Raw genomic sequence first — 27,298 nt, 5'->3', positions numbered from 1 at the left:
TATTTTAATGCTAGATCTTGTGGGTATCCTTTGCGTGTGCGACAACGATGCCTCAGCTGTCCTGCTCCATGCTGTCTCATCTTGTTCAGGCCCTCTAAATACTTTTGCATGTTAGAAATTTTAGCCCGGGCTGCTTCCAAATATTTTGTTGATGTATGGGGTCTCAGTAAGCGGGCACTCAAAGCTGACATAGTCTCCTCAGTACATTGCTTGTACCATTCAAACACGTCATCTAAATTATCAGAAGCAGAAGTGCCCACTTTCCGTTTTTTAAATGGCTTTAAAGTGTTCCCCGTGAGGTGTTTGAGTTTTCGTTTGGCTTTACCGTGGCCTCCAGGTCTGTCGTCCTTTGATGCTTGGGGCCCCTCATGTGTTGTCTCAGTCTTTGAATCTTGAGGTTTGAGATTCTCATTGGTTTCGTGGTCATCCGATTGTTCTGAAAAAAATAAACATTCAACATTTGCACAATATTTTCATGACAAGATAACACTACCCTCAAAATAAAAATGAAATAACAATCATGTTTGTCTTTACCTTGATTTTCAGTATGGGTAGGTTCATGTATGGGGCTCTGGCTCCCTGGTTGAGCGATTTTCTTTTGTTGCGACATTTCACAAACACCCTCTGTAAAACACAAGTAATTTGAATACACAACAGGTATTCCTCAGGTATTCCTCAAGGACATGTTGGGGCTAGCCCACATATGACCAGATACAACACAAAAGAGCGTCGGACTTTTTTTTACTATGCTTCAAAGGCCAATGGATCCTGTATCATTTGATTATGTTTACAAACTCTTTGTAAACTATTTGAACTGTACTTCTGGACAACCATCACCTAAAACATCACAATACAGAACAACTCTGATTTTACAGAAACTTACCTCTATGTATCACGATTTTGCTAACAAGGAGCTGTTGACGCTTATGGATACACTTGAACTGCGTTCTATGGAGGACGGCTGTAGAATTTTCAATCTTGTGATGAAAGAAGAATTTTCTGATGGAAAAATTAATTTTGGACGTTTATTATCGATTATTCTGTTTGGGTTTGCTCTTTTAAAGAAACTACAAGCATGTGGGATTCTTATGACTCATGAAAACACAAGACAGATGGTAGAGTTCATGGCAGAATATATCCACAACACCAAGGCACAGTGGATCAATGAAAATGGCGGCTGGGTATGACTCCTTTGAAGAAATGGGGTAAAAGGCAAACTATATTAGTACTGTATATCCTAACTGAAACTGCTTTACTCTCTTTACCACAGGAAAATGGATTATTCAATGTGGCTAAGGCCGAGAAACCGTCCCACCGTACGGGAGAAAAATGTCTGTCTTTTTTTCTTAAATGTTACGCTCTGAAATGGCTATTTTTTCCTGTATAGAAATTTCAGCTGTGTCTATGAATTAAAATACCTTAAGCCATAAGTGTGGGACTTTTTATTATTGTTACAGTAGTGGCCACTTACCCAAGGCACAAGCATTTTACCCTAGCTCCAATTTAAAGGGTTCATAGTTAAAATGTAAAACGCCTTATATTTAAGTAAAAGTAACTACCTTCTCATACACACGGCCATATGCTTGGGCTATTTTTTATCATGCTCCCTCAATTGAAAAGATGGAGTTTCTACACCACAATCAAAATTAAAATAAGCATGCATTTAGGATTTGCTATTCTGTGTATTTAGCAGAGATAAATAAGCCGAAAAAATATTTCTTTAGAAATAGAGAGTTGAAGGAAAAGAAAAAATCACTCACCATTTACATGCCGGAGAACTTCAGATTCCTATGGGCTGCAAAGATGGCTTCTGCATTGCTCTGATTCTTTATATACTTTTTGGCTCTGGGTGTTGTCCTTCAGGTTCTAATTTTGAAGACTGTCATTGGCTGAGACTTCCAACCCCATTACAACAGTGATTAGATTTGCCCCTGGTGGAAACCTATGATGACTCCACAATGGCTTAGTTGCTTATGACCCATGCAACAGTGATTAGATTTGCCTCTGGTGAAAGCCAATGTTGACCCCACACTGGCTTAGTTCCTTCTGCCCCATGCAACAGTGATTAGGTTTGCCCCTGGTGAAAGCCAATGTTGACTCCACAATGGCTCAGTTCCTTCTGCCCCATGCAGCAGTGATTAGATTTGCCCTTGTTCATTTCCTTCCCTGGCCCCCCACCCTGGCTTAGTTCCTTCCATGATGGGATTATGTACCTGTGGTGTGAAATAAAATAAAACTATTGCTTACATAAAGAAATAAAGTTTTCTTTATTTTTTAATTCTAAATGATGCAAAACAATTTAACAATGAAGGAATTTAGACAGAATTTCTAAAAACAGCATTTACAGATGTAAGAAATGACTTATAGGGCCGATCTTTGATTACGCGTTCTACATGTTGAAGAAAGGATTGGTCGGTGGTCTTCATAATTTTTTCAAGGTACATTCGAGGATTTATAGCTCTGCTAATCTCTGTAGTCAGAATTAAGACCTGGTCCACATTCTCTGAGGTCAAAGCAAGACAATTTAGAGAATAACCAATGAGGATAACAACATGCAACACAGGCTGAAACCAGAGTTTTGCACAAAGAATGCGTAGTTTTGTGGAAATGTCATTTTCTGTCCATACTGTACATTCGTGAGAGCTCTGTCCAGGGGCCTGTATTGTACATCCAATACAGCTCTCATACAGATACTGGCTTAGGCAGTGTTTCAAGATGCCATAAATGGTTGCTCTGACAATTCCACGCATAGCTCCTCGACGCTTTCTTGGTAAAATGTGCTGTGTTTCATCAATCGACAGTCCAAGAAGATTTTTCAGGGTGAGATGCGCCGGCTGATTGTTTGCCAATGCTTCAGGAGCCTAAAAGATATTTTAAAACTATTAACATTAAATCTATTTGGAAAACTTTTTAGACAGAACACTGAAAACACACACACCTGAATGTGAATGTTACTTGCAGAAGCCATATTCCAAAGCTCAATAGGTGACGGCGGGATGCTAGTATTGATGCACTTCTCAGGTTCTTCAGCTGTTACAGCCTCTGCTGCTGGCTCCTGGAAATTTAAGGGGAAAATGTAATTTTCTGTAACTCTTACAAGTTGTTTTTGCACATAAATAGGATGCCAGAAAAAAAAAAAGTTTTACCTGCATTATAGAGTTTGGTATCGAGATAGAGTCCAACAAGCTTTGCCATATTTGTGAGATCTCCTCATCTTCCTCCTGTGGGGTCTTTGTTGGTGGGAACTGTTCATCGTCAGAGCTGGTGCTGAGATAACGCTTTCTGGGTTTAGGCCTCTCTGGTGCCAGCGGGGTAGACACCACTATAGGCCTCATCGGGGTGCTGGGGGTTTCCATGTTGTCTCCTGCTTAAAATCAGCAACTGTTCCCGACGGGTTGAAAGTCTGAAAAGCACTGCACACCCTGGTGAATCCTTTAGGGGTTCTGAAAACTCTTCCTATTGGTTGCGGGGCAGGCCATGTGATATTCCTTAGCCAACCGCTGAGAGGCTGTGGGGAGACATGCCTGGACATGTTCCACCGGTCGCCTGCAAAAAGCATCATTTCCGGTCGCCGCAGAAAAAACGTCACTTCCGGCCACGTGGCCTTTCTTTTGACAGGTAGTGCCAGCATTTCTGGGCACATGGTGTTTTGTTATGACAGCTGATGACGTCAGTTCCGGTCATGTGCTGTTTTGTTTTGACAGCTAGTGTCGTCAGTTCCGGTCACGTGCTGTTTGTATTGACAGCTGGTGACGTCACTTCCGGTCACGTGCTGCTTGTTTTGACAGCTAGTGACGTCACTTCCGGTCACGTGGTGTTTGTTTTGGTCACGTGACCAAAACAAAGCCACATGGCTCATTTGCATAAATTTGACAGGAAGTAGGGCCATATACTACTAACATGTGTCAATTGGGCGCATCTTTGAAATGTACTCATTCTTCTCCCATCAATTAAAGTGTGTCTGTATGCATTCTTCAGAAGTACACAATTTTTCATGCATCTTTTTCAAATGCACACATGCTGTTGAACACAATTGGGATGGGTGGGAAGGGATTCACGGATCACCACACAAGCTCAGAAATGTACAGAATTTGACTGCAGATTGCATTCGTTTCCATGTTTGTTCTGGGAGGTATGAATTGGGTAAATCCTGATTTAAAAAACTGAAACAAAAGTATCATCAGAGAAGTGCATCTCTACACATGCGCACACTGAAAATGCTATCATGCGGCACAAAAGACATTGATACAAGAGGATATATTCAGCATTCTAATTAAAGATAATAGATGGTAAAATATGTTTTCGTTTTCTTTTTTCCTGCAGAGGTAGGGATAAGGCATAAAGGGAATTCTTTGTTGTTTTTTCAAAGGCCAGACCAACGGTTTTGCAAAAGAATCTCCAGGGTCTTGTTTCCACTTCACTTTCTGATGAGACAGATTAGCTGCCTTGCTTGGTGACATCATAGAGTAACTGGTTGAAAACAGCACTTCAAGAGCTCCTTTTTAAAAAGTATATAGCAAGAATTAAGTGAGTCTGTCTCATTTAATTTCGTTTAATTTCAGTGATCCTGTGAACTGCATTCCTTTGCTCTAGCATTGAGCTAGGAGCCATGCTGACTGATTAATGCTTGGCTGTTTGAAGTATACTCTCTTCTTATCTGGTGCTGTGCAGCCCTCACTACAGCCTGAGGAGACCTACTGGTGTAAGTCAGACCTCAGGGAGATTTTTGTCTGCTCCACCCTGAGGAGGATGGAGAAGAGATAAGCAGCAAGCCATAAAACAAAACAAAATGAAAACCTGTTGCCCATTTGGGGGGGGGGGTGAAAGAAATCCCAAAACTTGTTGACAAAGGAGAAGAATTCAACAGATCACACCAAGTAGCAGCATCTCTGTGTTCTACCCTATTTCTTCGATTCTAAGACGCACTTTTCTCCCCATATAAACATCTCTAAAAATGGGGTACGTCTTAGAATCGCGGGTGTGTCTTAGGTTTTTTTTCCTGTTGGTGGTACTGAAATTAGTATGCATCTTACAATCGATGGCGTCTTACAATCAAAGAAATACGGTATATGACTTTTAGTGGTGCATTAATAACACCCTTTCAATTGAGTATTAGTAGATAATATCTTTGCCTAGGAAGTTAACATTACTCTGAAAACATCCTTGTTAGTTCCATTTAGTCACGAACATAAAGCATATGCCATGATAATCACTTTTAAGAAGCCAGTTAGTTTACGCTTGGGGGAGGGGATGTTCACAAGTCATGCATTTTGAAGTCCTGCCATGGCAAGGAAGATGTCTGAAAGGAATATTTTAAACCCACTGCCCCATTTCACCATGTTATCTCCCAACTTGCTCTCCTCGTAGGAGTTGTGTGTTTGATACATACAATAATGAGAAGGTCTCATCATCCAGTAGCCACCCATTCTAAGACTGAATAAGGTGAGTCAAAGGGAAGGATACAAGACCCACAGAAGGCCCTGGATGGACAAATTTGCTTATTAGCCAATCAGGCCGTACACAATCACATACAAAACCAGGATAAATCTGTCAATTTGGGTGTCTTTTGTTTGTTTCTTCAGTTTCTCATTTTCCCAAACTTTATTTTGGTTCATCCCAAACTTTGAGATGTGTGTGTTTGTGTTTAAGTTCATATAATTGTTTTGTGTACATTTCTCACAAATTCCTAATGACTACTATACACATTTTTTTGTAAACAATTTTCCTAATATAATGTATTTTGAATCTTATTTTCCCTAATATTCACATTTTTGGAAGTTCACTGCAAAATTCGGAGAATTTTGAATGATAACTGAGTTTCAGTTCTCATAGTGGTTCTGAAATATGAAAAACATGAATGAATAAATTTCTCCCTTATCCCTACTGAAGGCCAAATAAAATTCCTCTACCAATAGGAAATTGGAAGCTACCTTCCACCAGTTTCAGCTACTTGTGTGTGCATAGCCAATGGGCAGAGAAGTTTCTGAGGCAAAGAACTTTCCCATCACCCCTTTGTCAAATTTGCAGATGACACAAAATTGGGTGGGATAGCTAATACCCTGGAAGACAGAAACAAACTTCAAAGTGATATTGATAGGCTGGAGTGCTGGGCTGAAAACAACAGGATGAAATTTAATAGGGATAAATGCCAAGTTCTACATTTAGGAAATAGAAACCAAATGCACAGTTACAAGATGGGGGATACTTGGCTCAGCAATACTACAAACGAGAAGGATTTTGGAATTGTAGATCGCAAGCTGAATATGAGCCAACAGTGCAATACGGCTGCAAGAAAGGCAAATGCTAGTTTGGGCTGCATTAATAGAAGTATAGCTTCCAAATCGCGCGAGGTACTGGTTCCTCTCTATTCGGTCCTGGTTAGGCCTCATCTACAGTATTGCATCCAGTTCTGGGCTCCACAATTCAAGAAGGATGCAGACAAGCTGGAGCGTGTTCAGAGGAGGGCAACCAGGATGATCAGGGGTCTGGAAACAAAGCCCTATGAAGAGAGACTGAAAGAACTGGGCATGTTTAGCCTGGAGAACAGAAGATTGAGGGGAGACATGATAGCACTCGCCAAATACAAGGTTGTCACACAGAGGAGGGCCAGGATCTCTTCTCAATCCTCCCAGAGTGCAGGACATGGAATAACAGGCTCAAGTTACAGGAAGCCAGGTTCTGGCTGGACATCAGGAAAAACTTCCTGACTGTTAGAGCAGTACGACAATGGAATCAGTTACCTAGGGAGGTTGTGGGCTCTCCCACACTAGAGGCATTCAAGAGGCAGCTGGACTTTCATCTGTCAGGTATGCTTTAGGGTGGATTCCTGCATTGAGCAGGGGGTTGGACTCGATGGCCTTGTAGGCCCTTTCCAACTCTGCTATTCTATGATTCTATGAACTGAAGTTGCTGATCGTTAAACCTTCTGCATGCAACGCATGTGTTCTAAGACTGAGCTATGGTCCTGTGCAAGGTAATTCTTGCATACTCTTGCTTAGAGCAACATCTCACCCATGGAGAACAATCCCCTAGTCACCCTCTTTCATCTTTCCCCTCTTCTGATTGAAGAAGCATTGGGAATACTGGTTTTGATATGGAGTGTGTTCTTGAGAAGCTTTGTATCTTCTCTGATGATCGACAGTTATGTAAATAACTCACGTTTGAACATGTAAATGACTCTTCATTCTAATACGATGTTTTGATCTGATTGGTGTTGGAACCAAGCAGTTGAAAAGGGGGAAGGGAAGGTCTTTTGGTTTTGTTGTTTGTTCTTGCTTTGTTTTTAAGTCAGTATGGATCATTTTCCCCAGCCACACCATCAAACTGAATAGAAGAAACCCTCCTAGACAGCATCCACTAAGATGAAATGGAGTGGGGGGGAGGAAAACACTTGAAGATGTTTCTTTTCACAGTTTCTGGGTGTACTTGAAAGAGAGAGAGAGCAAAAGGTGGTTAAACCATGTTCATTGTAATGAAAGCTGGCATCCAATCCCTTTGTTACATAACACTGTTTTGTAGCATCTATTAACACTTCTATATCCATTCCAATGGGGAAAAAGTGGATGTGGAAACTTTTGAACTGGAAAGATCAACAACAATCTGGGAAGAACGTTATTTTGAAAAGTTCCAAGTTTCCAGATATTCATCTGGCACACTATACTATAAATCATGTAGCTCTAAAGCATGCGCTCACCTGTTGCCTGTGGCAAATGCAAGTAATCTCTAGGGCATTGGGCAGGGAAGTTTTAAACTGAAAAAGAGTTGTTGTGTTTCCAAGCTATTGACATTTGGACATAGGGCAGACAGGGAAACAACAGCAACAAAATTGTAGGCTCAAAACTTCTATGGATGTGTTTGCAAGGCAGGGAGTGGCAACGGAGCACTGCTAGAGCATAGAGTTTGCATGCTGAAGGCCCCACATTCAGCCACTTGCACATCCAGTTAAGGTGACCAGGTAGCAGATGATAGGATGGTCCTCTGCCGAAGAATTTGGTGAGCTGCTGCAAGTTAAAGGACAGAATTCTGGAGTAGATGGGCCTTACCCTGATTCAGTCAGGAAGCTTTATTTGCTCACACAGAAAGGATTACAGTGGCAACCAATCAGTGGTTAGTGAATCAAGTCTGTCTGCTGTGCCTCAACCTGTAGTACCTCAACACATGCCTCTTCCCATATGAGACTCCCTGAAATTTGTGATCAGCTTTTAAGTCCCTGCTTCCGCTTCTGTCTTAGGGAGACCTTTCCAGTAGTGGTGGCTGGTGTCTCTGATTTCAGTAGGGCTGTATATCCATTCCAGGTTTAAGTCAGAACAAGCCTGAACTCTAAAGGAGCTATCCAAGGTGCTAAAGCAAATACCAAGACTAGATTCAGCACTCTGGATAGTTTCTTTAGAAATCTGTCTGGTTCTGACTGAAACGTGGAATGGATTTTACAACCCCATGAAAATGGGGGCCTCCAGACTCACCAGTAGTCTTGGATCTCTGGAATTTCCACCAGCTATTTGTTTAGCTCTCTCATATAGGTCATTCTTTAGTCAGGAGAAGGCACACTTCCATGTTTTCTTTTTCTCTTTTGTCAATAAACTGGTTTCATGATTTTGATTGTTTGATATGTAATTGTCTATTATATGAGTTTCACTGATTTTTTTAATTACTTGGATACCACTTTGAGGACATTGGTTAACAAGTGACATTATAAAAACTCTACATTAAAACAACAACAACCCTAAATTAATAAATACACCTTATTGGGGTAGGTGGGACCCTACTGTCCAATATCAGCCATAAGAAATCAACATAATGGAACTCCAAATGCCTTTTGGAGAAAACAAGAGGTGAGTCATCCTCAATGCTTCCCACCATGGTTAGGCCTCAACTTGATTATTTCATCCAGTTCTGGGCACCACACTTCAAGAAGGATGCAGACAAGCTGGAGAGTGTTCAGAGGATGATCAGGGGTCTGGAAACAAAGTCCTGTGAAGAGAGGCTGAAACAACTGGTCATGTTTAGCCTGGAGAAGAGAAGATTGAGGGGAGACATGATAGAAATACTTGAACGGTTTTCACACAGAGGAGGGCCAGGATCTCTTCTCTGTCATCCCAGAGTGCAGGACATGGAATAATAGGATCAAGTTACAAGAAGCCAGATTCCGGCTGGACATCAAGAAAAACTTCCTGTTAGAGCAGTATGACAATGGAACCAATTACCTAAAGAGGTTGTGGGCTCTCCCACACTGGAGGCATTCAAGAGGCAGCTGGACAACCATCTGTCAGGTATGCTTTAGGGTGGATTCCTGCATAGAGCAGAGGGTTGGACTCGATGGCCTTATAGACCCCTTCCAACTCTACTATTCTATGATTCTATGATTCCTGCTCTATCATTATCTGCTGAAAAACAGTTTTTCATACCAAAGCTAAGCTAAATCTGAGAATGTTAAGTGTTGCTGGCATGAACACCAATTCGCTGTTACTGCTTTAACACTGCAGCATGTCACATTGTTGGAATACAAAGAAACACACTGTAATGATGCACTCATGCCATGCTAGAGATGCATGAGAATTTCATTTGGTTCTTTTTTATATAAAAACTTAATCAAATTAACAAATTTCTTCATAGGCAAGATAGAAAGAATTTGAGGTTTTTTTTTAAAAAAACACAAATGTGGGGAAAAGTAAAACTAAGAGCTTCATCCATCCAGGCCCAAGGTTTTGTGTCCTTAGTTCTTAAAAGTCTGGGTTTGAATCTCAGAATGCTGCAGCTCGGCTGTTGTCTGGAGCTGCCCCTTTCCAGCATGTAACTCCTCTGCTGAGATAACTGCACTGGCTGCCTATTCGTTACCGGGCCAGGTTTAACGTTCTTGTACAGGTTTAAGGTTCTTGTAGGTTTAAGGTCCACCAGGGGAAGAGCCTTCAGCGTGGTGGCGCCCCTCCTGTGGAATTCCCTGCCTCTGGAGGTCAGGCAGGCACCAACCTTGTACTCCTTTCGGCGCCTCCTGAAAACATCTTTATTCCAAGAAGCCTTTCTTTAAGCCTTTCTGTCTAGCTCCTTCCTATCTCTCCTCTCTCATCTCACACTATTGCCCCGCTCGTGCTCTTCGCTCCTCTGATGCCATGTTTCTCGCCTGCCCAAGGGTCTCTACTTCCCTTGCTTGGCTTCGTCCATTTTCTTCTGCTGCCCCTTACGCCTGGAACGCTCTTCCAGAACATTTGAGAACTACAAGTTCAATCACAGCTTTTAAAGTTCAGCTAAAAACTTTTCTTTTTCATAAAGCTTTTAAAACTTGATTTTGTTCTGACTTTATACTGCTAGTTTTACCCTACCCTGTGCCTGTTTGGTGCATTCTCTTCCCCTCCTTATTGTTTTATTATGATTTTATTAGAATGTAAGCCTATGCGGCAGGGCCTTGCTATTTACTGTTTTACTCTGTACAGCACCATGTACATTGATGGTGCTATATAAATAATAATAATAATAATAATAATAATAATAATAATAATAATAACATGCAGCCTTGGATTTCTGATTTTTGCTTCTTTTTAAATTTTGTTTCAACTGTTTTATTCTGTTTTTATTTTCATTTTACCTTGTACACCGCTCCGAAATTTTTCAATGGGGAGCGGTATATAAATATTCTAAATAATAATAATAATAATAATAATAATAATAATAATGTTGGTAGTGCTGAGTTAGGGTGCCACCTTTTTCTTACGACAGGTTCCTCAATTTTCACCTACTTGGCAGGCAGGTACAATACGGTCCTCTCCGTGCTGGAAATAGCTATATCTATTCAATTTGGCTATGGAAATAAGTGAGTATTTTGTTTCAGTTCATTTAAATAAATAAGAATTTTCATATATTTTTTTCAAATTTCTCCAGGAAGAATTTGAGATTTAGATAATTCAGATGTGTGGAAAAGCCAGACTGACAGATTCATGCATCTCTAGCTCATGCCCTGTTTTTGCTTGATCCAAAACACTTATTTGCCAACACAGCAGCTCAAGCGCTGCAGCTTCACGGCGATGTTCTGGTATGAGCCATCACAGATATAGCAGCCCGGAGAGAACTCTCATATCACCAGATGTCACAACACATATATCACTTTTCAGTGGAGTCCATTCATATGTTCAACTGCTGGTTATCAAGTGCTGTTGATTATTCAAGCATTGAGAAACCAGTTTGGTTAGGGTTAACCAGTTCTTACCATCCAGCTGATCAAGAGAAAATATAGAATTTAAGTAGTCTAAATTTTTAGTATGGCAAAATGATTGCAAAACGTCCAGAAGCCTAGCTATTGAAATAGAGGGGTGTGTGTGTGTGTGTGTGTGTGTGTGTGTGTGTGTGTTTTAATAGTTCTACAGTGGTTTCTCCTTTCAAATGAATCAGATGATTCTCCTGAAGGCACTAGATATTCTCCCTTTCTTTTTCTTTTCTTTTTGTTTTCATGGGTTCTTCTTTTCCAGTTCATCCGATATTCTCAACAGGAGGTGCATTGACTCAAGTGAATCAATTATCGTGCTTCTTATTTACTGTGTATTCTTGCTGCATCAACTGGCTTCCAGGGCTGTGATTTCAATAGGGTAAATTACAATGGCAATTTGCACATAAAAGCTGGTCCAAAATTCTGATTGTCTTTGCTTAACCTTCATATCATTTTTTCCGGTAGTCTTTCCAATCAAATAGAAGGTTGCCTACTATTGTTGAACACATTAGTCTCATTAATTTAGAGTTAATCTACTATACATTAAAGGCAGTGTCATGTATTATACCTGCAGCATTAATTATGTGGGATGATACAAGGAACAATGTGACATGGAAGGGCTATGCTTCAGTTCAGGGCTCTAATAGATAACCAGGGCCAGATCTACACTAAGCATGATAAAACACTTCGAAAACATTTTGAAAACTGTATATGGAGTGTGTCCTGGGCCCCAACACTTGTCAAAATGGTTATAAACTGTTTTAAAGCAGTAGTGTAGATCTTGCCTAGGATTACTTCAACACTGGGATTCTCCCCCACTGATTTAACTATATTTTATTCTTCCATTCATTCTATTGATAACCTGCCCTTCATAAAAAAAAATCCCAGGTTGCTCTGTGGAATGCAGAGATGACTGTGGTGGTTGACATGATTGTGCCCTCACCCTCTGAGCAGGGCCTGGCCAGTTCCTTGGTATACACCTGAACTGAGGGCAATGAAGCAAGAGGGGAGATGGCTAGAATGCAGGTAGAGGAGCACTCATACTGAGTCTGATCAAACACAGGCTAGAGCTCATTATCGAGCCTAAGTGGTGGTGAGTGGGGCAAAGAGACAGTCCTTTTCCACCAGCATTGTGTCTTCTCAGTGTCATCCAGTGGAGCTTTTCTGGGTGGTTTGTGGCCTGCTTCACTCTGGGTTTGAATCTGGGCCAGGGCAAGATACTGTGGAACCCTCGGTAGCATGCTGTGATTAGTTTGCATGGCACTTCGAAGCTGAAATCACTCAGATTCATCATGAATTGGACACCACGTTTAATACAGTTCCACTAGTAGAGGTGTTCAGAGTACCGTCTGGACCAGTTTTGTTGGATGCCTCTTGTTCCCACCCATGTTTTGCAATATTGTCCCCGCAATGGAGGGCCAGTGCCAAACAACTAATGATATAATAATAATAATAATAATAATAATAATAATAATAATAATAATAATAGCATTTTTATACCGCCCAATAGCCGACGCTCCCTGGGCGGTTCACAAAAACTAAAACAATTCAAAGTGTAAAACAAACAGTATAAAAACATGATATAAAGTACACATTAAAACGAATTAAAACATACCATACATGATTAAAACATCCTGAAAACATCCTGAAAACATTCTAAAATTTCACTGGATAGGCCTGCCAGAAGAGATCAGTCTTTATTGCTTTTTTAAATTCTAAAAGACTGTCAAGTTGACGAATCTCCTCCGGCAGGCCATTCCACAGTCTGGGAGTAGCAGAAGAGAAGGTCCTCTGGGTAACAGTTGTTAATCTAGTTTTTGCTAGCTGAAGTGGATTCTTCCCAGAGGATAATGTAAAATAATGTAAAACCTAGTAATAACAGCAGAGATATAGACCCTGTTCAGATGACACCCTAGCCACCATGGTTAAGCATTTTGAGCTAAACATTGGGCAACATACTAAGCCATGGTTAGGTTGCTAACCCTTTTGCAGCAAATGGTTAGTGAGCATATTTAAACCATGGTTATGTAGCTCCCATGGTTAGGAATGATTCACGTGACATTCTAAGCCATAATGTTTAGCAGAAAATACTTTAGCACCATGGTTTAGTGTGTCATCGGGTCATTATGACATAGCATGTAGTGTGAACCATTCCTAACCCTGGTGGTACATAACCATGGTTTAAGCATGCTCACTAACTATTTGATGCAAGGGGGTTAATGGCCTAAGCATGGCTTAGCATGTCATCTGAACAAGGTCATAAATACTCAGGAGACAGACAGATCTTAGCCTGGCACCAAAACGATAATAAAGGTGGTGCTAGGCATACCTTTTGGGAGAGAGCATTCCAAAATTGGGGCATCACCATGGGAAAGGCCCTATCTCATGTCACCACTCGATGTACTTCCCGCAGTGGTACAGTGCAGTCTGAAGCCCTACCTAGTGACAGATAAGTGTCCACACCTGAAGTGGGAATGGAATAGTAAATCAATTCAAAACAGCAATACCTACATAGATGTCATGTCATTCATTAATTTAATATAAAATTGATTAGTTCAGTAATGTTAATTAAATAAAATGGAGTTTTAATTTACTACTGAAACAGTAAATTCCTAGTGCTTGTCAATCATCTCATTGTAGTTCAACTACTGACCTAATTCCAGGAAGCTGGGAGTAGGTTTAATTCATACTGAGCAATTGGGCAAAATATTGGCCAGGAATGACATTGGGGGAACAAGATCCCTTCAGGTCACCCAACAATAGTGGTTCTATTTGGGGGGCCGGGGGGGGGGCTAAAACCTAATATGCTTACTTGTGAGTAAATCCCACTGAACCCAATGGAACTTAGGTATGAGTACGCATGTATAGGACTACACTCTAAGGCAGATGGCAACATTTCACAAAGTTCAACAAGAGCTTTATTTGATCTTTGCATTTAGTTCTAGGATGTTTATTATTATTATTTTAAAAAACTATGTTAGAAAATGTTAAATACATTAAAATCAAAACAGTAACAGAACTACACATTCTTGGTTCTGTTTATACAAAACCACAGTTTACAGCCCTACAAGGATCTTTATAGTGGCTCTTAAAGGTGCCCTAGCCAACCAGCGCTGCCAAATCCACCACCACAACCAATGTTCCCCAGGGGTTGTCATATAGATCACCCTTTCCATGCTGACTATGCATGTGCCTATGCCCCCACCCCCAAGCCAGCATCAGAGGCAGTGTTTGGGCCAAAAAAACTTCTGTACCCCTGAGTTATAGGTAGTCAGAAACATTATTTTGTTTGCCCCAAAATCATTCTTTGTGCACACTCCAAGCGATGGTGTACAAATGCATACTTGAAGCACACACTTCCTCCTCTACTGCCCCCTTCCCCTGCTCACCCCAGGGTCAACAAATCCCACCTGGGGCAGGAGAACGGAAGGTGGAGCAGAGCTGGAGAAGTGGAAGCCTGGCAAATGGATACCCTGAGCCTTCAAGCATCCACTAGGGTGGCTCAGAGTATCCATTTGCCAGGCTCAGCACATCCATTTGCCATGCTTCCCCTATGACTGACTTCCTTTCTCCTACCCTGGGTAAGGTTTTAGAGGTCAGGGAGTGGGAAACAGGGGGAGGGAGATGGGGAGGGTGGAGTTGCCAATGAGCACTCAGAAGCCAAGCCAAGCAGGATCTATCTGAAACCTGCTCATGGCAGGTTTCAAGCAGGGCTCTGCTCAGCATGAACATCCTCATGCAGCATCAAACATGGCTGCTCATTTCTGGGAACATGCTTGATACTTCATAACATCCCTAAACTGTTATTCCTCTTACAGCCATCTTAATCTGTAAATATTCCCATCATATACGTATGAAATCTCCAGTAGGAATCATACTCACTTTGATAGATCATATGTCCAAAAATAGACAGCACAAAATTAGATATGATTATTTCCAAGCTAGTGCCATCTGAAATTTAAAAAGCACAAAAATAGATTACTTTATTTCTGACACTGCTAATAAGCTTCTGTGTAACATGAACAAGTAGCCACTTACAATTTCTGCTTTATGTACTATCTGTTTGTTTAAATAATACCTATTTAATCTACATACATGTGGCTATCATTTCAGTACTAAATGGCAATTCTTGCTCATTCTAGCGATTCCAGCCATCATCCAGGGAAGCAATTCCCTACAACTTCCCCCATGGAGCTCTTTCTTCCATAAGCAACAATGTAAGGCCAGTTGTGGCTACTATGATTTGTAAATATTGAACTGGGGATGGTAGTTGCTTTAGATTAACTAATTGGAATGGATATCGTTGTATGCATCTGCTTACAGATGAATAGCAATATGTATCTTGCATTGACAGAAATGTAAGTTGAAGCCTACAGTTTATAATGACTGGGAAATCTGCTTGTTTAATTTCTGTCCAAATTAAAATAGGGAAAGGGGAATTTGTTGTGATTTGCTTCTTAGGCATTATTATTATTATTATTATTATTATTATTATTATTTAAAATACATCTTGGCTGTCTTTCAGGGCAGAAGCAAAGGTGAGTTGCAGCATTAAAATACACAACAACAATTAAAATATAAAACAAAGTTTAAAAAATGCCATAAACACAATTTATTCGGTGTTTTGTGCAGACCTCTGGCCGTGAGAATGCAGGGTGTTTTAGAGCCAATACATGTAGTGAACAGAGTGTAGTGTGTAGTCCAGGGACATCTGAGACAATCCTCACTCAGAGATCAGAGGTCCCAGGGCATGGTCCAAAGGCACATGAGGCAGTCACCTTGCTGAAGCTAAGTACGTCTGAGTCTGGTCAGTGCTTGGAGGGGAGACCACCTAGAAAGCACATTGTAGAACTCAAGGTTCTACAATGAAAGACAGGTGGGATATAAAAGTAATAAAAAAATGAATAATAAATTAAGTTCATGGAATGACATTGGGCTTGTCACCATCTCTCAGTCTGACTTATGTCAGAGGACTGGGCAAGAATAAAATAGGATGTCACACACACCCCATCATGTATGCCATGCCTGTTGGAGGAAGGGTTGAGTACATATATCATAATAATAAGAATAATGTAATTATTAGTGTTAAGTAATGTCTGGTTCCTTAAGAGCAGAACACAGCTCAAAAATTTTGCTTAGAATGACTAATGAGTTGTTGACTCTCTCAAAAGAAAGGTCTGGTCCAAATCATTATCTCTGGTTGTTCATTCCGTTACCATATGCCATCCATTAGTTCCATTTCACTTCTGGTTAAGATGGGGCAATACAAGTTAATGTGTGTCATCATTTGACGAGTTTCAGAGTGACAGCTCTTCTTGACAGCTCCCCATGCGAGACAACAATTGCACAGGGGGAGATGTAGGTGGGAAGGATACCTCCAGCCAGTAGTTATCTCAGACTGTTGGCTAAGTTCCCACTGATGGCATAGCAGGCACCAACCATTGTGGGAAGCAGCTGACAGCCACATCAAAACCAGACTTGGACTCCGCAGGAATCAGTCATGGAAAGCCACAGCAACTTCAAAGTTCCTCTGGTGGGGATTTTGAGACAAAAGAGCAAAACAGCTTGCAGTGTTCTCATTATTTGCAAAACAAAGCACATAATAAGCATGCCAAAATGCTCCCTGTTCACAAAGTCTGATCGCCACGGACCTTACACTAATATGGAAAGTTAGAAACAGTTGCCATTCTTAAAAAGGAATGGGAGGGACATGATTCATATGTATACAGCGACTCTCAAACATGCATTTCACCATGTCTGAGTCCACAAAATGTTATGGCGCTACATTACTCTTGTGATGCATATGGAATATTAAAATTGTTAAACTATAATAAAATATTCTTTATAAATAAATATTTTTTTTTTAAAAAAGAAACACGTTTGGAACCTGATCATTTTATTATTATTTTAGGCTTACAGTCAAGCCTTCTGAGCTAGCAAAGTAGCACTTGGAATTAGGCATGGATGATCAGTGTGGCAGCTCATTGTAGCTCTACATGTAGTGCTGACATCTTGACTCAATTACACTGACACTACACACAAAAAGAAGAAAAGATATTCCCAGGAAGTAAAAAAAATACAGAAAGTAAAGGGGAATATAACAAGGGAATGAGCATGGGGAGAACTTGATACATCCATAAAATAGCTTGGATCCTAAGGTAAGTAAACTTAAGAAAATTCATAGAAGGAAAAGTTTAAAACAAACAAACAAACAAACAAATGTCTACTGACTTCTTGGGGAATGGAAGAAATTTTATGTATATTCCCATGGGGAGGTTGTGTTATACCTTGCTTTACAAAGTTGTCAAGCTTTTTACATTCTGCTAGCATCTCCATCCTCCTCTCTACCTTTAGCACCTGTACATGCCTCAAATCCAGTCCAGAGGGTCGCCCAACCCTCTAGAACAGATTTTAGGGTACACAGGAGGCTGCAAGGGAGAGGGGAGATCTGTTCTACTAGTGGTTTTGTTCTGCTAGAAGATGGCCACCTTTGGATCCAGCCCTTTGTACTCTGAATTTTTGTATGCATTTCCCGAAGTCTAGGTAGTTGTTCTTTAAACATAGAGGAAGATTGAATATAAGCAATCTGTTCATTCATTTCTGCACCTTGCAGTCCACAGTTCCATCACTCTAGCCTTTGATGAAGAAGGTAATCAATGACAAAAGTTCATGCTTTTCAGTAAAATACATTGGGAGTCTTAAAGGTGGACTGGACTCTTCTAATAATTAAAAACAAAATTCTGCTGCTCATAATTCCACAGATAGGAAGCAGCATAAGGGATGCAGAGTGATTTTGAATAATAACAAGATAATGAAGATTCACATAATCAAGGATTTACTGTGCTATTATTAGAGTTTATGGAGCTCCTAAAAGTTAGTCTGTTTACAATGATGTGAAATATGGATAAGACCATGAAAAAGGAGCCAGGATTCAAAGACAATGTGGCTATAGTGAGTAGCTGGTTTTAATTTTCTTTGCCAGATATACAACGAATAGAGTAAAAATGTCATTTGTCCATATATCCTGCATTTCAACCCTCATATATATTGAACATAACCCAATTCTGTATGCTGTCTCTTCTCTACTCTATCATATACACACTTATAGCAGGCAAATCCCATTACATTTTAGGATTAGTATTCAAGTGTATATTGCAATACAAAAATGTGATATTCCTCCACCCTCAATACACTACTATTTTTCTGATTACATGGCATCTCAGCAGCCTCATCTTTCCAACCATATGTTCCCCATATATCAACATAGGGTATCCAGTTGGCCACTTTTGCTGAGGTCCCAGGAATCTGATCTGCTTCTGCTTCCACCAGGAGCTGTTATCTGGAGAGATTGGGAAGGACTGGATCGATGGATAACATAAGTTAAAGGATGGGGAGCCTCCATTTAAAGCAGGGATGGAGAGCCAATGGTCCTCCAGAAGTTGTTGGACTCCAACATCAGCACCAGTCAGGTTCTGGAGGCCACAGTTTTCCTACCCCCAACTGGAAAGGAACGAGCCTGCCAAGACTCAGTGAACTCAGCAAAATAGTGGTGCATCAGAGTGCAGGCGTGCCCTGCTCGGAAGGAGTTGGGGGAGCTACATTGGCATCTTATACTAGTCCATTCCATCCACTGTTCTGCACCTAATACTGGAGAAATGTATATATAATGCAAAAACTTCATAAAGCATTTCTTTTTTTTTCTTAGTTCTTCCTAAAAAGGTGGGCTACACCTAACGTTTGGAAGGTTAAAAGGAATTTACATTGCTGAACTACTATCATGACTAAGAACATAAGAAGCACCTTGCTGGATCAGACCAAAGGTTCATCTAGTCCAGGACTCTGTTCACACAGTGGCCAACCAGCCATCCGCCGGAGATGAACAAGCAGGACATGGTGCAACAGCACCCTCCCGAGCAACTGGTGCACACAGGCTTACTGCCTCGACTACTAGAGATAGCACACAACCATCAGGGCTAGTAACCATTGATAGCTTTCACCTCCAGGAATTTATCCAACCCCCTTTTAAAGCCATCCAAATTGGTGGCCACAATAGCTAAAAAGGCTAAACAGGGGAGAAACTGCTATGATAAATACATCTAAACAGCAACTTAATGACATACTGCCTAGTGAATAATAAATAATAATGATTTTCTTGGTCACAAAAGCCTTTAAAAAACTAACCTTTTCACCTTTAGGGAGTACGCAGTTTTGAGGAGCCAATATAACTGGTCAATCCATTCACTGGCAGGAGTGTTCCAGGCCAAACAAGAAAAAATATCCCCTTTTCAACTGCTCTCTGGGAAAATAAACTGACAGTTTGTAAACAGAGCAGTTTTGTGAATGGTGCTAGTAACTCTGTACAAAAATAAATTGAGTCTGACTTTATTTGCCAATGCCTCAAGCTTTGTTAATGACTAGATTTTTTTTCCATAACAAGAAGCCCTTTGCTCGCCAGTAAAACCACCCCCAAATTTTCCATGTGAGCAAGGAGGTCTGGTTCTTCAGTCTAAATCAAAGATGCATCCAATACAAACAATGCATGTGTCTCTTGTTGAAGCACAATCCATTTCCATACCTTCCGGATTGCCATAAAATATGCTATCAGAACAGAACTTGCCAACTGCATGAAATGGCAGGCTGTGCATTGCATTGGTGCTTTAAGTGGCAATCCTATGCTTGTTTGTTTGTTTGTTTATTACATTTATATACCACCCCATAGCTGAAGCTCTCTGGGTAGTTTGCAAAGCTCTCTGGGCAGTTTACAATAGGCCTTGAGACTAAGGGCCTTGCTAGACGAGGTCTTAGAGCGCTGTGAGACCCGGTTTCCTTGCTGTGCATCCAGATGACGCACAGGGGAATCCGGTGTCAGGCCGCGCTGAAACCTAATTTGATGCGCCATAAGCAAAGTCGCTTATGGCGCGGCTTTTCCGCAGCCCCGGCCTGAGGCCGGGGCTGCGGAATGTCTAGCAGGGTCTGTGGCTTTTTGCGGCTACTCGCTTACTCGCGAGTAGCTGGGGAAAGCCACGGACTGGACCAGCGCTCATACGAGCGCTGTGCCCATCGGGCTGGGGGGATCCCAGGGGGGGATGATAGGGGGGAAGGCCGGACCGGCAGGAGAGGGGGATGGCGGAGGGTGGCACATCTCGGGGGCGGGGAGGGATGGCGGAGGGTGGCACATCTCGGGGGCGGGGAGGGATGGCAGAGGGTGGCACATCTCGGGGGCGGGGAGGGATGGCAGAGGGTGGCACATCTAGGGGGCGGGGAGGGATGGCGGGGAAAGAGTGGGCAGGGGGCATGGGGCTTAATTAAAAAAAGGGGGGCTTAATTAAAAAGAAAACCCACTTACCTTCTCCGGAGTCTTCGGGGCACACGTGGCCCCTTTAACAACAACAACAAAATGGCCAACGCTGCAGGGCTTCCGGAGTCCCTGCGCATCGTGCGTCTGGGAGGTGGGGCGGCACGCACTAAAGTTAGCGCGCCGTCGCCCCGCCTCCCTGCCAGCTTATCCGGCATGGTCTAGAAAGGCCCTCAGTCCAATTGAACTAATTGGGGCTTACATCAGAGTAGACATGTAAAGGATTGCATTGACAGAATTCAGCCATAACCTTTCATAAGAACATCAGAAGAGCCGTGCTGGATCAGACGAAGGTTCCATCTAGTCCAGCACTCTGTTCACACAGTGGCCAACCAGCTATTGGCCAAGGACATGGTGCAACACCACCCTCCCACCCATGTTCCCCAACAACTGATGCATATAGGCTTACTGCCTGATACTGGAGGTAGCACATAGCCATCAGGGCTAGTAGCCATCGATAGCCTTCTCCTCCAGGAATTTATCCAACTCTCTTTTAAAGCCATCCAAATTGGAAGCCATCACTACATCTTGTGGTAGTGATTTCCATAGTTTAAATATCCACACAGTATAAGAAAGCCTGATTTTGTTAAATCTGCATTTCACCAATTGTCAGGAGTCTTAAGTTATGACATTTGCTTATTGATGGAATGGTTTTGTTTTTTTGTTTTTTTAACCAGAATTTCATTGTACTACTCATCCTAATTTGCATCAGCAGTAATGCACAAATGCACTAATCTTCATTAGTGAATTAGTTAACTAATGTGTATTAGTGCATTTGTGCAAGTAGGCATTAGCACTATTATTTATTGATTGGTTGCATTTCTGTACTGCCCAATAGACTAAGTTCACTAATGCGCACTTGCGCTATTGCACATTTATTAGCAATAATTTCATTAAAGTAGAAAATATATTTGTTCTTTTTTTTCATTTCACAATTTGTTTTCTGTTCCATTGTGTTAAATCCATGTTAAAAAGGGGGTTGGGCGGAATTAGCAATAATTCAAATTAGCCCTCCAAATGTGGAAAAGGTAGTTCAAAAGTCTGCATGGTCCGCATGACTTAGAATAAGATGGTGTGCTGCAGAATCCAAATTCATTTTTATCCATTGTAGATTTCTCTGACATATCCTAGGCAGATAAAACTCTCCCTTTATTCCATGTCAATTCTAACCACATCATATCACCCTAAGTGCATATTAGGTTATAGATTTGGGCAAACTGAATAACTCCCTTGTGATCAAAGTGCCTTTCGGTTGAAGATATATGGAGAAATAGAAAGCGTGACTGGATTCTGTTGAGAACACCAGTAAAATCAAGGGAGGCAAGAAACGGAGCTGCTGAATAGGTGCATTGCCCTATTCTGCCCATATCTTCAGTAGCGCAGTCAGGCCTGGAACTTTGGGGCCAAGTCCATCTTATTTATTTTATTTATTATTTCATTTGTATCCCCCCCCCCCCGTTTTCCTGCAAGGAAACCAAGGCAGCGTACATAATCCTCCTAATCCTCCTCCTCCTCCTCTCCACTTTATCCTAACAACAACCCTTTGAGGTGGATTGGGCTGAGAGTCTGTGACTGGCCCAAAGTCACCCAGTGAGTTTCCATGGCTGAATGAGGACTAGAACCCAGATGTCCTAACTCCAAGTCTGACACTCTAGCCACTATACCGCACTACACCATCTTGGGCTACATCTACACCAAGCAGGATATGACACTTTGAAAACATTTTGAAAACTGTATATGGAGTGTGTCCTGGTCACCAACAGTTGTCACTATTGTTATACACTGTTTAAACGCAGTAGTGTAGATCCTGCCCAAGATCCAGTGTGGTGTAACAGTTAGAGTGTTCATCTGGGAGTCAGGAGATCTGGGTTTGGGCCAGTCTGTGAGAAAGATCTGTGACTTTGGGCCAGTCACAGACTCTTAGTCCAACCTACCTCACTGCGTTGTTGTGAGGATAAAATGGAGAGGAGAAGGAGGATTATGTACACCCCTTTGGATTCCTTAAGGAGGAAAAAAAGGCAAGATATAAATGAATAAGCGCTTTATAACAGTTATAAAGCGCTTTAACTGCTTTAAAGTGCTATAAAACTGTTATAAAGCGCTTTAAAGCAATAGTGCAGATCCGGCCCAGGGCCCTATAGCCATGAGGGGTTGGGAATGTGACCTTCTAGAGGGCAGCAAGTAATGGGGGCATCAGGGCAAATGAAGCAAATTCCAATTTGTTCCTGTAGTCATGATAGTGCCATGTTTTAAGTGAATTTAAAATGCAAAACATGCTCAGAGTAGTTTTCAGCACTCGCAAACAGTTTTGTTGTTGCCATTGTTCTAACATATCAGGAATGTGGAAGCAGTTGCAAAGCATGGGATGGGGGGTTCCTGGAGCAAGAGCTCATAGCTTTGCATGCAGATGGTCCCAGATTTGATCCCCGATGTCCCTAGGTAGAACTCAGAAACAATCCAGCCTAAAAATCTGGAGAGCTGCTGTCAATCAGTGTCAACAATACTGGGCTAGATGGACCAAGGGTCTGACTCGTATATTGTCTCTATGTTCCTGGTTGAGAGTGGTGAAATATTAGTTGTGTGCTTCACAACTGAAGTAATACATCTGGTCATCTAAAGTTTTCCATCCCCCGTAAGACCATTAAGTCCAGGGTCTATAATTGCCTAGCTGCACCACTGCAAATCTTGCTCCTATCATGTCCCAACTTTTCCCATATGCATATCTGGTGATGGGCTTGGTGGTGAACTGGATCTTGATTATCCTGATCCATTCAAATGGCCTTGTTCAAAATGCTGATTTATGCATTTTTGATTTATTACATTTCTGTACCGGCCAATAGCTGAAACTTTCCGGGCTGTTCACAACAATTAAAACCATAAAATACAACATGATAAAACACAGTATAAAAGCTTAAAAGTAGAGTATAAAATAATCTTTAAACACCTGTAATACATTAACACAGATCATAACATTTCCCAATGCTGTAATTGTATTATCAAATGATAGGATGAAGTAGACCAAGTGCTTCTCTAAATGAGCAACAAAACCTGCTCCCTTACTGGGCTTTCTTCTTATGGAGATATTCTAGGATTACAATGGGCACAATAACATGCCTGCCCCCTTTTCCTCCCTCCCCCACCACTTTTTTTATTGGTACCAATGGCAGGGAAGTTCCATATGTTCCATTTAAACAGCCAGCAGATGGCATTGCAACGTTACAGGAATATTCCGCTATCCAGGAAATGCACCAGTTCTTTCATAGCTTTGTATAGTTGTTACTCCATTTTTGACGAGTTAAATCTCAGCGGAATAAACCTCAAAAACAGTGGGACAAGCACCGGAGAATGCTGATGTCATGAAAAGGATCTAGGAACTTCCATGAGTAACCAATCTTGATCACACTACATATGCTCCATTGTGAAGGAGCTGCAAGTCAGTAAATGAACTATATGTGCTTTCCCTTATGCACCTTAAACTAGGAAAGGTTGTGGTAAAGATGTCGAAATCTCCAATCAATCAATCAATCAATCAATCACAGACTCACACTCTCCCAGCTATTTACATTTTCCAGTGAATGCTGGGAACTCTAGAACTGTCTTCAGAGTTCCCAGCATTCAGCACACACATACAAAGGCCATAGCTAGACCTAAGGTTTATCCCTGGATCGTCCAGGGGTCAAACCTGTTCATCTAGGTGACACACAGGGGATCCAGTGCTCAGGCAGTAGTGAACCCTGGATGATCCCAGGATAAACCTTAGGTCTAGCTGTGGCCAAAGGCACATCAAAAACTGGCCTATCCTAAAATCAAAGGTGTCATTCCAATGTGAGGGAAAGATAAAAATTTTAGGGGGAAATGTAAAGACACACTCTCAGATACATTCAAGATAAAGTGTATTTTAAGAAGATTTTGCCATTCCTTTTCCCACCTCACATAATTTTACCGATGTTATCAACACTCACACCAGTCACTCTTTCTCTTTATTTTTGATGCAAAGAGATTTGTGGTGTGGTAAACAAAATGGCAGGCCCTGTTAACTGTTTATAACAATCTTAGATCAGTGTGTAAAACCAGTATGTTGGCCAGAAATATAAGTGCTCCTGAGAATAATGAGCTGGAAGAACTAAAGTCATAGGCCGAACCAGGTAACTACAAACTTCAGGTGACAAATGAGGTCTAAAACAAAGGAGAGCACTGGTTTCCCATTAATGGTACCCCTGCCTTAAATAACTTCAGTCATTCAACATCATAATGTATAGGAACATAAAAATATATCTTAGAAAAAGAGAGAAAGAAAGATGCAGACCAGTTAGTCTGCAACTGAGCAGGATTCAGTAAGCTAACATTTAAGTACTCTGACTTCAGCCTTTGAATCTGTGATTTGGAGAAGAGGGTACTGTCGGGAATGACACAGCACAATCAATGGACCTCCATGGGAATAAATGACTTTATCAGGACAGAATTGACAGCAGAGAAATTGAACAGACAGCCACCTTTCTGGATAGAGCATTGTGCAGATAATAGCCAGCCAGTTCACAATACTCTGTTGAAAAGTGTTTGTGATGAAAGCAATGCTCATCTCTTCCCAGTTTAGGTGAAAATGAATGCAAATCTAAATTACTCTCACAGCAACAGCTGATGGAGAGTGGTGGTGGGGAACTTGCTTCTTCCCTCTCCTGATGTCACCAACATTTGGAAAACACGGCCTCGTAACAGTGCTCCCAACCCCTGTCGGAAATTACTAGCTACTCAGGAGATTACTCCAGATGATGGAACGATAATCTCCTGCCTCCACACATCTGCATATCCATCTGCACAGCCTCTCAAGATCAGACACATTACTGATAAATGCCATTATAATTTTCTCCCCCTCACATACTTCCTTTTGCCTTACCCTTTATCGCACTTCCATGCCTGGTGAACTGCTGTGACTAGTAGCGAGATGATTTCTATGCAGGGAAGTCAGTGTGGTTTGCTCTCAAAAAGAACAGACTTATTTCATGGCCATTTGTGATTTTTCATCAGAGCTGCAAAATGGAAATTTCTGAAGATGTCACTGCTGCCACAATGGATTCTTTCTGGAATCTGGCTCCCTTCTGGTCATCAAGATAAAAGGGACCCCAAAACACAGATTTCTTTTTTCTTGCATTGGTTTAGTCCTTTCAGATGTGATGCAAATATGTAGGCAGAAGCCAACCTAAGCACATCTTCTTGTTTTCTATTCCTCCATTTCTACATCGCATATCTGAGATTTTTAAAAAGTCACATCTGACTCACCTGGGAGATATGTAACGTGTCCTTGAATAAATCACTTGTGCATTCAGCAAATCTAAAGTATCTCTACATAACATTTACATTACCAGTGTTACTGTTCGGGAGGTTCCAAAATCAATATTAGTGTAATTCCATTAGTAGCTCAACCAAAAGATCACAAACTGTGCAAGCTTTTGAAATCTGCAGACCTTTTCATCAGGCAAGATGTTACAAAAAGCAGTGTTTTGTAACATCTTGCCTGATGATCTGCAGATCTCAAAAGCTTGCACATTTTGTGAACTTTAGTCAAACTAATAAAAGTATTACACTAATGTGGACTTTGACATTTTTCTTATGGGCCAAGACCAACCTTAGCTTTTGGCTTCGGGCATGTAACTAGGGATTGGAAAGGCCAATAACAATAAAGTAACTAGGGCTAGATCTACACCAAGCAGGATTTAACACTTTGAAATTGGCTTAAAAGCTGCATATGTAATGTGTCCTGGGCCTGAACAGTTGTCAAAACTATTATAAATGGTTATAAAGCAGTAGTGTAGATCCTGCCTAGGAGGTACAGAAGGCTAGCAAGCTGCTCCCCAACATTTCTTAGTGCACCCCTCTCCCATGGCTGCAGAAGAAGCCCCTGTTATACACCTCTAAATTCTCAAAGCAGAATAACCCTTTGGTGAAACTTTCTATTAATGAAGGCCTTATCCACACCAAGCAGGATATAACACTATGAAAGTGGTATGAAAGTGGTCAATGGGCCCCAACAGCTGTCAGTGCACTTCAATACTGCTATAAAGCTCCTGCCTTTTATATACCGCTTTCATTCCACTTTCATAGTGCAATATCCTGCTTGGTGTAGATTAGACCGAGATCTCGTGCCATTGCTATTCCAACAAAAAGTGGAATACCTACATCCTGAAAGTAGTGGGGTTTCAAATGGCCTGTGAAACTCTTGTGTGGTCATTTCTATTTTCCGTGCCGCAATCCAGCATGGTGTAGTGCAGGAGTGTTGAACCTCTATCAGCCTTGAGGGCCAAATTCAGTTTCAGAGAAACACAATGCTCATACTGTTAGAGATGTACAGATTTTGTCAAAACTGTTGCATCTGTGTTTTGTGGATTGTCTTTTGTTCAATCGTCCACACATTGATGAATTACAATTTTTGTCCAATGGCATAAGTTCACCAATGTGCACTTTAATTTTTTTATTATTTTTTTATTTATTGCATTTTTATACTACCCAATATCCGAAGCTCTCTGGGTGGTTCACAAAAACTAAAACCATTCAAAATATAAAACAAACAGTATAAAAACATGATATAAAATACACATTAAAAACTGATTAAAAACGTACCATACCTAAAACATCTTTAAAACATCCTTAAAACATCCTAAAAACATCCTAAAAAGTCACTGGACAGGCCTGCCAGAATAGATTAGTCTTTATTGCTTTTTATTGCTCATTAATATGAATTAGTAAATTTGTTG

General features: G+C 41.2%; 1 protein-coding gene across 1 annotated transcript; it reads right to left on the bottom strand.

Moving 5' to 3' along the window:
* Positions 1–1,608: 1,608 nt before the first annotated feature.
* On the bottom strand, positions 1,609–3,356 carry LOC134405030 (uncharacterized). Its single transcript, XM_063136089.1, has 4 exons — positions 3,147–3,356; positions 2,939–3,055; positions 2,346–2,861; positions 1,609–1,629 (listed from the first exon to the last, which is right to left on the bottom strand). The coding sequence occupies exons 1-4, from the start codon at positions 3,354–3,356 to the stop codon at positions 1,609–1,611; spliced, it is 864 nt and encodes a 287-aa protein (XP_062992159.1).
* Positions 3,357–27,298: the final 23,942 nt, after the last annotated feature.

The sequence above is a fragment of the Elgaria multicarinata genome, chromosome 10, assembly GCF_023053635.1.
Source record: "Elgaria multicarinata webbii isolate HBS135686 ecotype San Diego chromosome 10, rElgMul1.1.pri, whole genome shotgun sequence".
Taxonomy (NCBI): domain Eukaryota; kingdom Metazoa; phylum Chordata; class Lepidosauria; order Squamata; family Anguidae; genus Elgaria; species Elgaria multicarinata.
Note: the sequence above shows the minus strand (reverse complement) of the source record. Positions and strands in the feature narration are given on the sequence as shown.